The sequence below is a fragment of the Chiroxiphia lanceolata genome, chromosome 3 (genome assembly GCF_009829145.1).
Source record: "Chiroxiphia lanceolata isolate bChiLan1 chromosome 3, bChiLan1.pri, whole genome shotgun sequence".
NCBI lineage: Eukaryota > Metazoa > Chordata > Aves > Passeriformes > Pipridae > Chiroxiphia > Chiroxiphia lanceolata.
In genome coordinates this window covers 51,783,650-51,796,512 of record NC_045639.1, presented here as the reverse complement: position 1 = coordinate 51,796,512, position 12,863 = coordinate 51,783,650, and the positions used below count along the sequence as shown (strand labels likewise).

At 38.6% G+C, this 12,863-nt stretch overlaps 1 protein-coding gene across 17 annotated transcripts in view; it reads left to right on the top strand.

Annotated features, from left to right (window-relative positions):
* SYNE1 (spectrin repeat containing nuclear envelope protein 1) overlaps window positions 1-12,863 on the top strand; it is a 298,629-nt gene extending 285,766 nt beyond the window's left edge. For all 17 annotated transcript variants that reach the window (XM_032684535.1, XM_032684534.1, XM_032684533.1 and 14 more), the window contains one exon: window positions 5,649-12,863. In XM_032684535.1, the coding sequence (XP_032540426.1) occupies window positions 5,649-5,889 (241 nt within the window). In that variant the 3' untranslated portion in view covers window positions 5,890-12,863. The remainder of the gene's footprint in view (window positions 1-5,648) is intronic.

The following is a 12,863-nucleotide window of genomic DNA, read 5'->3' as shown; positions in this document are numbered from 1 at the left end:
AAAAAATACCTTAAGATTTTTTTTATGAGCAAAATCAAGAATTTATTCAGCGAAGTTATTCTCAAATATAAATGAAGTAAAGAGTAAAACTACTTATCATGTAGATATTTACATAAACACTTCTTTAAAAAAAGTTTGCTTTACAGGTGTAGTTAGTGACTGTGAGTAAAGTGGCATAGTTGCAAAACCACGTGACAGAACAAATAGAGTATCTTTTACTGCTTCCACTGACACTAAGAAGCTGCCTGTTTTTAGGTTTGGGTTTTTTTTTCCTTTGAAACATAAGGAAACAACACAGAAAACAGGGGACTTGTATGAACTCCACCTTCCTTTCTGATGGAGGAAAACGATTATTCAGTTCCAGTCTGCTATGAGACTCGGCATTTTGTTTCTTGTGGGGAGGGGAAAAAGGGAGGAGAGGGGCTTTACTCTGCAGCCATTAACATCTAAGAGGAGTGGAAGATGTCTTTGACAAATCAGCATGCTTGCACTAGCACCGTTGTCCTCAAGAAACATATTGTGTGTGCTTTTCCACTCTCCTGTGTAATCAAACCACTTCTGCCAACCTTCTGAGGTTTCTGGTTGTAGGTGTGAGCCACTGGCTCGAAGAGCAGCTAGCAGTGCTTTGCAGCTTTGAGATCAGCCTCTGTTCTAGCAGTGGCATTGGTGCGGCACCTTCCAGATCAAGTCTTTCCAGCACTGTTTATTAACACATCTTGTAGCAGTACAACACAATGTTCAATTTGTCATTTAGACAGGCATGGAATACGAATGAGTCACTGCTGAATAGGAAACTTAATCAAATGCGCAAGCCAGACAGGTTGTGGTTGATGTATAATGTGGTTTTAACTGATAATGCGGTACAAGCTGTCACTATGTTCTTTAATATTTTGACATGCCTCTGATCAGAGTACCTTGTGTTTGATCTTGCACTGGATCAGCAAACCCTGTTAGAGTTTAGTATAAAGGAGAAATAAAGTTAATCTTAAAAGGTCTATCACACAAGAGGTTGTGAAGGAAAGTTCATCTAAAAAATTAGGGAGACCATGTTTTTGTGTATAACAAGTGTGATATCATTTTGCCTTCTCCATCACAGCAAGAAGACAAGCATACATAGTGTGATGCTAAGCAAGGTAAGCTTAGCAAGGTAAGCTTAAGTATGAGCTTAAACAAGATATTACATTGTGGATTTATGTAAAATTTCATCCAAGAGGTATTAATAATCATGTCCTAGGTGGGAAAAGCAAATCCAAGAAGCAACGCATCTTCCCTCACCAGTTTAATAGAGCTGTCATAAGTGTAAACCTGGATCTGTGCCTCTGAATTTTTTTTAAGTGATTAAAATGTGAGAAGATTAAAATAGCAGTTCAGTTTGCTCAGTCTCTTTTGAGCAGCTCTGTTAAAATCTTGGTGCCATAGTGCCAGCCTCCATTTCCTGCTCTCCCCAAGCCTCCCCAAATGGCTAGTGGATCTTTAAAGGTCACTTGCTGTTCCTGGAGCAGACCAAGCCCAGCATTCTCTTGATCTTTGCCCATAAAATGGCGGTCATTGCCACACAGTAGCTCAAATACGTGTTTTGGGCTTGGCTTGCCATGTTTTTTTCTCACAGTTATCTCCCATACTCTCACTTAGACCTGGTTACTTAGAGTTCATGTTGAACTGCTCTTGAGATAGACGTATTCATCTTCTTTGCAGGGTAAACCAGGTCTAAAGTTGGGGTGGTGTGATGCTGAGATCTAGGGAGAAAATTGAAGTCTCAAAGTGAGAATGCAGCCAAATAAGGATATTCCTACCAAGTCTCTTAGGCCACCAAGAGGACTCACTGCCTGCTCTTGTGGGCATAGCAACACACCTTCTCCTTCAAAACTCCACTCTTCTAAAATCCAAGGGAGCAAAAATTTCAGTAGAGGTTGCTATCAAATTTAATTTCTCTGATTTTCTGGGAGAACAGTCATTTCCACCTGGAAAATATCCATGGCTACTAGATGTAGTAGTTTGGTTTTGTGCCAACATTATCCCTTCTTTTACTTTAACAATGGTTCACCCTGTTTTCTGTCTGTTCTGCACTATTATATAAAAGGCAGTTTTAGTGTCTCTTGGGTGATATATCAGTAAGCTCAGCTCTTCATAAGAGAAATACTCCATTTTTTTTACATCTTTAAGCTTTTGTAAGTTTGAATTCATCTTCCAGAAGTATGCTAACCAAAATGATACAAACTGTTCCAGGTGAGATCTGGTTAGGGCCTTATAGAACATCTTTAAAACAACTCCTCTGATCTTCTGGAAAGCTTAAACTGAAATATATTCTAAAATTTCTTTTTTCCCTTTTCACAGCTATTCAAAAGCCACATTATTGATTTCTGACTATCCTGTGTTAAAAAACTCTTACATCTCTTCATTATCTTTAGAGTGTGAACTTCCAAATTTATATCAGAAGTTTTTATTGCTACCTTATGTACTATAATCTTAAACTCCTTGAGCTACTTCTTGAACCTATTGGATTCATCCACTTTTTTTTCTGTTCAAGAAGCCAATCCTCTTTGGTATTTGCAAAGACCTTCAGCATCTGTCATCATACAAATGAAATTTACTGTTCTTATATTTTGTGCAATAGTCTTTTCATAAAGATATTAAATTAAAACTCATTCTTGATTAACTCCAGTAATAACATCCTACTAGCCCAGCAGTGCCTCTTTCAATATAAGCCTGTTGTCTGCATTCAATTAGTCACCTACCATTAAACTTCCTTTATTTATTCCTATCAGCTTTACTTGAATGATAAATTCCGTTTTGAAAATCTTTCAGATACATACTGCAATACAGATAGGTTACTTCAACCATATATTCCTAGGGAAAAAAATATCAATCATCTTTAAAAGAAGGTTCTCCTCTGAGCTGAAATTAAAGTTCACTTTGACCATTCTATCTGTAGCCTGATAAATTAGCTTCTCCTCTCTTGAAATGCTTAGAAAATAGTTGAAAAGAGTTCCAATATCACTTGCTTTACAAACTCCGAAAGTAAGGGTAACTACTGCTTGCACTTATGTTAATATTTGAGATTTCTTGACATGAAGAAGATTACTGTTGGCTAGGTCTGCAGCTGTGCTTCTCTCCTATCTACTTAGTAGGAATTGTGTACGAAGTGAGTAGCAGATGGCCTTACTTCCTTCCTTCCTTACAGTGTGACAAATGGAAGAGCAGTCAGAAGAGAGACAGCTAAAGAGGCAAGCTCAAGGAGAAGAAATTACATTTTTCTCTGAAGTGGCATACAGTACTTCAGCTTTCCCTTCTCCTGCTAGACTAAATAGGAGTTCTAGTCCTTAAGAATAGTGAATCTTTTTTATTAACGATGTATATTTTTAACCATCTCTGCTTACCGAATCCATTAAACACTCTAAGCTGAACCATTCCATTTTTCAGCCAATTATGTAGATTACAGAGGCAGTCGTACCTGCAATAAACACAGGCACTCAGCCTTTTTATAACTCCCCCTCTAAAAATGTTTTTGTAATGTTTCATTATTTGCTTGTTTAATTGTTTCCATGCAGCATTGTTCTTCAATACCCTACTTCACTGCAGAAAAAGTGCTTTGACATGAATTGTTTTAATTTTTGAAAGAAAGTTTATGTTCCTTGTTGAGTTCAGCCAGGCAGCTTAAACATACCATTCTTTCTTCTTTTTTTGGTAAAACACAAAGCAAAAAGTGCTGGATTGTGCTGCTAAAGTCATAATCAAAAGAAAAGAAAAATTAGGTGCTAACTTTATCTGCCCCCTTTTGATTCCACTTTTTGGAAATTCACCTTCTGACACCCGGTGTTGCCCCAGAATAACTCTGAGGCAATGAAGAAAATTGAGACTTCACTCTTTATCAAACAGCAGTTACCAACTGCAGAAATCTGGCCTTTTTTTCATTGAGATTAACAACATTTATACAATGATAGCCTTATAAATAGGTAGACTGTGCAATCAAATGCTTGGAAGGTAATTAAGCACTCCTTGTTCCCTTTGTTCCTACCTCAGTCCATTAACTTTCTGTCTTGGCATTCTCCGACAGTGGAAGTCCTGATCTAATTGAACTTTAATATGGAATGCTCTGATGCTGTTAAATGTGCCATATCCTTTCAAAATGTTCTTTACAATACATGATCTTACGTTATGTGATAAGCAGCTTTCCATCTGGGCTACAATAGCATGGATTCAAACAACACAAAGTACGATATTTTGATCATCACTCCTTCCTGGGCTATTCAGTTCAAGTTAATAATTTGGCATACCTGAGTGTTTATCTCTTGGTCATCTGAACTTTACCAAATCTGTTTGGCTTTTTGGAAGTCTTCTCTGTGGGGTGCTACACATATAAACAAGAAAAGAAATAATCCTTTTCTGAACATGTGGCAAGGGGATCCCTGCTAAGCCTGGTATTGTTTTGAAAAGGATGTTTTCATTTTTGAATGCTTCCTCACACAGATTCAAATTTAATCCTGGGAGATAGGATTAAAAGAAGAAGGGGAAGGCAAGGAAGCACTAAGGAACCATCACTCCCTATGTGCTTCACTGGGGATCTCCCACTCCACGTTATGAGCATCTTTAGCTCTTAAACTCTAGGAAACCATAGGTTTTCTGAGGCCATATAATCATATGAACCATGTGAACATTTTATAGCAACACGTCTGAGGCAAAATTTGTGACATAATGTCTTAAATTAAGAGTTCATGAAGCAAGTTACTTGAAGGTTCTGAGTTCTTCCACTTTTGGCTAGTGCTAAAATACAGTACCTTTCCATGTACATTGAGACCATCAGATTTTATCTTTCATACTTACTCTTTTCAGTCATTCACTTATCTCAAAACCTGTCATCTGTATATTAGAGCTCTTGACAGTTTCAGCCAAAAGAAAAATGTGAAATTTATGTCTTTATCCTTCATTAAAATAATAGATTGGATTTTTGTGCTTTATTTGAAGTGTCCCTCTGAAAATATTTGTGTTAAATCTCTCCTGCCTCATAGACGTATGACAGACATGTGCCATTTCAAGTCAGATCCATTGACACAAGGGAAAAATCACTTGGAAGGTGATGGTGTCAAATCAGTTGAGCAGATAGATTTTAACTGCTGATTCCGTGCAAGATTCAAAATACAATGTACTTTGTAGAGAATGAGTCCCCGTTACCTGCATATTGGTGTATTAATTGACTGAAGATTGATGTAACTGAATTTCAATGCGTTATACAATATACATACACAAATGTAGAAACTTCTGCAAACCAAATGGAACTGCCATTTTAAAAGACAAGGCTTCATTTTTAGACAGCATGTACTGAATACATATGACAGGTATGGCCCACTTTTATTTTTGCCTTCTCTATAGCACAGTGCTTTAAGTGGAGAGTAGTCCCCATAATTAATGAAGGGGCTATGGGGTCACAAAGCCCCTTCTTTTGTGGTCGTTTCGTGTTTTCCTACCCACTCTAGTAATACAGGGTCTCTTAGGAGTGTTAGAAAATGGCACGTGCTGTGAAAAATACCTCTGCAGTTGTCAATCAAAGTCTGTACAAATTTTGTAAACCAACCTTCAGGGAAGGTTGAATGCTCAAGGTCAACCTCTGCTGCAGTAATGTTTTAGTGTATTCACCTATCTTCTTTTCTCAGGTCCACAAGAGGTGGCTCAGGTTCCTCCCCTTCTGAGGCTGGGCCAGCGTGGTGGTGCCCATCCTTCTTCCTCAGAGTCCTCAGAGCTGCTCTGCCACTTCAGCTCCTCTTGCTGCTCCTGATCGGGCTGGCTTGCCTGGTGCCAATGACCGAGGAGGACTACAGCTGTGCTATGGCAAACAACTTTGCCCGCTCTTTCCACCCCATGCTAAAATACATGAATGGTCCTCCTCCATTATGAAGGAGACCTGTGAGACAGCAGGAGTGCTAGCTGGGAGGCAAGATGGTTTTAAAGGGTGACAGGATTCAGTGTGGCAGCTTTACCTGTCTGCTGTAGCAACCATTGTGCCCGTATTTTTCTCTGCTGGCACTCAGCTAGTAACGCATCGGTGTATCAGTATCAAACTGCACAACGTATTACCTGAGTAGCATCATTTCAATACTCGCATCCTGGGTACTCAGAAGGATGTGATCTGTGCAAGGGAAATGTCCTTCTGTGCAGAATTTGGGATCTTTTAGCCACTTTATATCCAGGTCATTGCCCTGTACTATGCATAGCCAAGGACTTGATACTGTAGATCCTTTCCTGTGTGCTGCCCATTAGCCAGTCTTTGTTAAATACCCTCTCAGTATCTACAGTATACAAAATAACCAATGCTAAAGAGATTTTAGAGCATTTGTAACATACAGTTTTAAAGAATCTTGTATGGCAATGTATTATTCCCTGTGATTTCTGTTTCAGGCATGGTGTTCTAACTTTTGCTTTGGATGCACAAGGTGTAAATCTGAGAAGCACTTTTTTAAGGTTTAAAAAAATGGATGTAATAAATAAGATCGTATAAGTTTTTATGAGGAAAAATGTTGAATGTCAAGTTGAAAAACAAAGAACATATTTATGTATGTACAGTTTGCTAAGCCAAGTTTTGTTTGTATTGATTTCTTTGCATTTATTATAGATACCATAAAATATTTTGTCTACGTGCTTTTTAATGACAACTATGGAAACCTCTAAGTTTAGAATGAGATATGTATGGTATAAAAAAAATAGAAGACACACATATGCTGCACTTCTAAAGAGAATTAAAAAATACTGTAACAAATTAATGGTATTATTTGAATGAGAAAATCTGGAAAACTTGACACGGATAGAATACATGTGAGAGTATGACATTAGAAGTTGTGCTAATATTGAAAGCTGTCCATGTTTTGAATTAATGATTCATCACTTCAGATTTTTCTTTTTTTCAAGCTGCTTCTTCCCCTATGTTGTTTCTATGTGTCTGTGTGTTTATGTATGGCAATTGAGTGTACTGGAAACTTCATAATATTCTCCATAGCAGCTTAATACCAAGATAGATGTTTGTGTTTTACTAATAGTTAGTCTAGTGGAATATGACCAAAACATAAGCATAAATAGCAATAAAACAGATAAATTGAAGACTCATAAATTTCCCAGAAATACTGAAAAAAACTTGCAGTCTGCGCAGTGGCACTTTGCCCAGCTTATCAGTCAGAACTCTGCCAAAATGGGATTCTTTTCAATTATGAAAAAAATATAGAACAATGTTCTAAGTTGCTGCTCTTTAATAAGTTTGGGGTTTTTGAAGCCACAATACACAGAGTGAATTTTTCTTTTGACTTAAATATTTTTACTTAGAATATATTGGCCTGCATAACAGAAATAAAAAAGCCAGAAGAAAACAGAAGCACATTAGTTGCATTTACATAGAATTAGTTTTCTGGGATGTCATCGTTTGAGTTGTTATGAAGACAGGGTGGTCAGAGGTAGAGTACCACAAGCTGAACTCCAGCATTTGGAAGAGCCAAAATAAAGCTTCCTTTTCAGATAAGCGTAACATTAACATTTTCATGAAAAAGATTTTTTATGTTCACAAAGTGTCTTCAGTGTCTGAACCCAAGTCTGGATTGACACAAGTATGTGTTCTTTTCAAGGCTGAGTTTCCTTCATTGCTGTTCAGAAACTATTCTAGGCTAGATTAGTATCCATAATCACTGATTCTGAGTAGACAAAGATAAGGAACACATATTTGGGCTACAAGGATGGGCTGTTACTTGCAACAGGCCTGACATACTACATAAAACTGACCCCTCCTCTTTTTTCTGATACTGTTCTCTTTGGTGACATAACTCAATCAGTGGTAATCGATGCACGTATGTGAATAATTCAGTAGGTTGCTAGACCTGTTAGTCCAGGTCTGTGCAGGTTTTAGACATCCTTTCATCAGCCAGTCCCTGGGTTTGGTGGTTAATTTTTTTTTGAAATGTATCTTTGTTTTCTTTTAAAAGAAAACACTGTAAAGAATAAAAAGACTAATTTAGGGAGAAATAAGGATCTCAACCTGACTTTGTCTCCCATTTTCCAGCCAACTATTGGTGTTCTCATGGAAGTAGATGTTATCTAAAGTGCGCTAGATAGCTATGAGTATAAACTTAGGGAATAAAAGTCTGTTGAAGGAACCAGGTGAAAAGTCACTGGTGAGGCCAGTATTAATTTCTTCTACTGTATAAAAACTGAGGGAGAGGCAGGGAGGTTTGAAAGGAGTTGGTTAGGAGGGAGAGGAAAGTACAAGGAAGAGCCGTCAATTTGAATGATGTTTGGATGATGTCTGTCTCTGTGCTAAACCTGCAACCCAACATCTACCCTCTTTCTGAAACACATTACCTACTTGGGCTCTGCAAACATGAGGGGCTGATTTCTGGTAATGTGCCTTGGGCTTGGCTGCAAGGCATGAGGAAAGGCAGTACAAGAGCTGCCTAACTCTGGATCTGTGTTGAAGGCATGTGTTCAAGCACAGAGAAAGTAGACTCTGCATCTTGGAGAGCTCTGGTCATTACTATAGTGTATTTGTTCCTATTTTCTACTGTAGATAGATGCAGTAGCTTCTGTAGAGGTACAGTCATCCCAGCAGCTTGACACACCTTGCAACTCTGAACCTTGCTTATTGACCTGTAGTCACCTCCAACTAGTGGGTGTTTAAAAGCATAATGGAAACTGATTGCTCAGTGACTCCAGACCATGCAGTAATATGAAGCATTATCTCATTATGCTTATATTGATAAGAATAAAAGACCATGAGGACAGTTTGCTCTGAACTTACTGCATCTGTTTGTGGAGCTTCATTTGTGGACCATCCTTTACAAAATCTGAAGGCAGGCTGCAAAGTGATATTTAGAGACATCTGACAGTGGTACGAGTACAAATGATCTGAAGTTAGCAGAACTAGTATGTCCTTATTCCTCATAGCTGTGAGCATGATGATACCCATTACCTATACCCCACTCTGTTCCAGCAGCGATAATAGCTTCTTTCTGCTACAGATTGGTAGTTTCTTGCCTCTGGTTTGCCACCTTCCTAGTTTTGCTGCAAATGCTGTGAACACTTGCAGTATCACTTTCTCCTTCCTTAGAACTTTTTCCTGCAGCTGGTTATTGAACAAGAACAAAGCCACTGGGATTGTCTTATGAACAATCATCCCTGGCCCTCAGTTTTGTGCTATTTGTGGTTGAGAAATCTGTTTACATCTGATAGTATCTCTCAACATGTTTATCATCATCATGTGCATCTGAAAGTGTGTGTGTGTGAATGTGTTCAAAGGCATAACAGAAACTGGTTGCTCACAGCCTTCAAACTACAGATGCTATCAGGATGTAGCAACCATAGGAGGATTCTGGGAAATAAGAGCAGAGTCAAACAGAAGAAGTGCAGATTCTTAAGCAAGAGAAGAGACCATTGATCTTCTCATTTTCCTGCACTTCTCATATTTTATTTGGTGTTTAAAGCAATGGCTTATGGAAAAGAAAAGAGCAAAAAATGCCACAGTGAGGTTTTGTTTAAGCTGGATGGTCTGATTATAAATTTTTTCAACTCTTGCAGCAGTCAAATGAACAATTCATCTAAAACAGTGTTTGCTTAAGTTAAGAAGGAAGGGAGGGGGTGGAGGGAGGAGGTCATTTGTCTTCTGGCTTGTCTGTATTATAGGCACAGAATTCCCTACATAAGGGAACTAGTCTAAGTACTGGGTGTTTTTAACCTTGGCAGCATGTTGTGAAATGCACTACAGCCAGCTGAATTCTGTTGCTGTTGCACTCTTTGGCCATTATTAGACCTAGAGAGACATAGGTGTCAAACCTATATTTGGGAGAAGTTATGCTTGTTTTAAGAATATTAAGAACATTTGAATGTTCTAATAATATTCCTCAATAAATAAATAAATAGGAATGATTTAGAGAATTAATGTGTCTTCCCAGAAAGCCATAGATAAAAATCTGTGAAACAAGATAAAATGAAATTAATAACTCCTAGCTGAAGCACTGAAAATTTGTCATAGGCTAAGGCCTACTAAATGATAGAAATCTGAATTATGTTGAATGATTGATCTAAAAGCAGATAGGAACTGAAAGCTGTAACATCTATTGTTTGGTGCTGCTTAATATATCATTCCAGAAATGAACTGGTCAAAACTGCTTTGTTCAGTAAGAATCTATTTAAAGACCTGAGACATGGCAAATGGATTTGACCACAGTGAGGTCTGAATAAAACACTGGCACATCTAATTTTTGGAAGAGAGAGGATGCTTTAGGAAAGTATTGTCCAGTTCTTGTATCAGAGGTGTTCTCGGTCAGGAGAGAGGTGCACCACAAAGCTCTTTTGGTCAGGGCTCATGCAGATGTGGACGTAGTTTGCACAAAAGTTACTTATGTCAGGCTCTGCATTTTCAGGCATGTTGTAATTTCTGGGGGACTGTTATTATGGATGTTGTAATTGTGGCTTTTTCCATTCCATTGTTTTTAGAAAAGATGTTTTTAAAAAACAACTGGAAGCTACCAGAGTACACTTTTTTATGAAAGTGTTCACAAGGCTGTCCAAGAAGTGGGACATTCATGTCTGTAGTGTTCTCTTTATAAACAACTCAGACATTGTTTGTGAGATTCTCCTGACCATGGAGCTGCAGGTTAAAACACATGGTTGCAATTTTGACTCCTTTACTAAACTTGAAGCATTGTGCAGGAAGGTATGCAGATGGGGGCATGGGAGAACATGCTTTCATACAAATACCTAAGCTTTCAAGCCCTAATGTGACTCTCACTGCAAAATGGGCAACACCTTTTGCTTATCTCTGCAGTATAACATAGTTGTTCACCTTTCCATGGATGACACAAGTTCTGAAGAGGTGAGTGAAAAATAAAAAGGAATCTGTCAAGAAGCAAATCTTTATGTCTTAGAATAGCATTTAGTCTTTATGTGTAGAGGACCTAAATATCTTACAGTCCCAAATGCCTTGCAAAATCTGGCTAAAAAATGCCTGAAAGCATAGCCTTTCCTCAAAAGCACATTTTTCATCTGTTTAAAATGGTAACATTCTGAAGTTGTGCGAAAATGTGTAGGAATGGAAAACAGCAGGAGATAAATTTTACATCACCTGTATGCCTGCAGAAATGAAGACATTAGCAGAATGACACCTAAATCCTGCAGCACACAGATCTTAAATGGACGTGAGAGCTAGTTAGCCTTGCTCCTGCTGAGATAAGTGCCAAATGTTATTATTTTGATGGTCAATTTTCCTGAAGACTTCATGACCATTTTTTGCTTGAGTTTCTGTGTCTGCAGGATGCCACAGTGAATGGTAGTAATTGAAGCCTGGCTGGGCATAAGAAAAAGTATGTATGCAGTGCCCTTCCCTGGGCATTCTTTCTCTGTGAGCACACTGATGAGTGCTATTTTACATGTTTGGATTTTCCTCTTCTCTTTGCTGCGTGGGTGGTGGAGACAAGCAGTGTAATGCAGGGGAAAGAGATGTAAGAATTTTCCAGCATAAGAAACAGCTGCTTCATGGAGCTTTTAATGTTACAGTATCTGGATGGAGAATATTTTTTTTTAAAATTCTGTCATTTAATTTTGAGGAGTAAGCATGGCCAAAAGGCTTTTAACAAAGGATGGTGCTCCGTTGACTGAGAACACCAAGTTGAAGCCTATGTCATTGCAACAGTTGAAGCTGTTGTCATTGCATTACAAAAGGATTGTCTCAACTAACAAAAAAGCAGTCAAATATGTTCTTTGATGATGCCTTAACCATGTCATACTTTTCTAATTAGTTAATTAGAATAAAATATGCTGGAACGAGGCAGTCATCACTTACAGGTCAGGAAGGAGAGAAAGGAGGAGTGCGGGGGAGCCCAATGTATACAGCTGTGTGTGTATACATGGGCTTCCTCATGGGAGTAGGCAGCTGTTCTGCAAGATGTTGTTTATGTAGTGAGGGAAACGAGAGTGATGAGCCCCATAAAGGTGAGCCAGGAGTTTTAGCTACATGAGTTCTGCATTGAAATAGAAAGGCATGTCCTTGCCCTATCACTTCGCAAATTACTTCATCCAACAGACATAAGAAATCAGGAATGAAGCTGGAGTCCCAGATGGCCCCTGACTATGGAAAAGTGCCCAGTTCCTGGCTGCAGAGGCCTTGTTTGAGGGCCAGAGGTTCAAAAGGGCCAGAGGTTCCTCCTTTGGGTGTATGAGCAAGGTGACACCTCACCCACTTTCTCCTATCACAGGAGACACATCATGGGAGGAAATGAAGATAAGGGAAATAGACTCTTCAGTTGTGCCCACTGACAGGGCAAAAGGCAATGGGCACAAATTAAACCACATGAAATTCCATCTGAGCACAAGGAAAACATTTTTCAATGTGAAGATGGTCAAACACTGGAAAAGGCTGCCCAGAGAAGTAGTAGAGTCTCCTTTTGTGGCTGTGGACATGGCCCTGCACAATTGTCTAGGTGACCCAGCTCTGAGACAGGAATTGGAGTAGACAGTCTCCAGCGGTGCATTCCCAGGTCACTGCACTGTGATACTTGTGCAGTCACACTGTGCTCCAGAAAGAGATGGGCAAAAGAATGCATAATCTTAGGTAATGTGCAATTCTTTGCTTTGCTTATTCATTTGCTCATTCAAATTGTTACGATTTTTGCAGATGTAAATATGTTCAGACTTTAGTTGTTTTGTTTTTAATTTAGGAGTGTCAGGTTTTTGATTTTGCAGGAATATTCTGCTATCTAGATGCTTTTTGGGTTTAAGTCTGTGAGTTCAGTATCATGTAGCAGCTGTCATCCTAAGCCACGTCTCCATGAACCGTAAGAACTCATTTGGTCCTTTGGTTAAAAAAATATGTAATGCCATTAAATAGTGTCATACTTTGA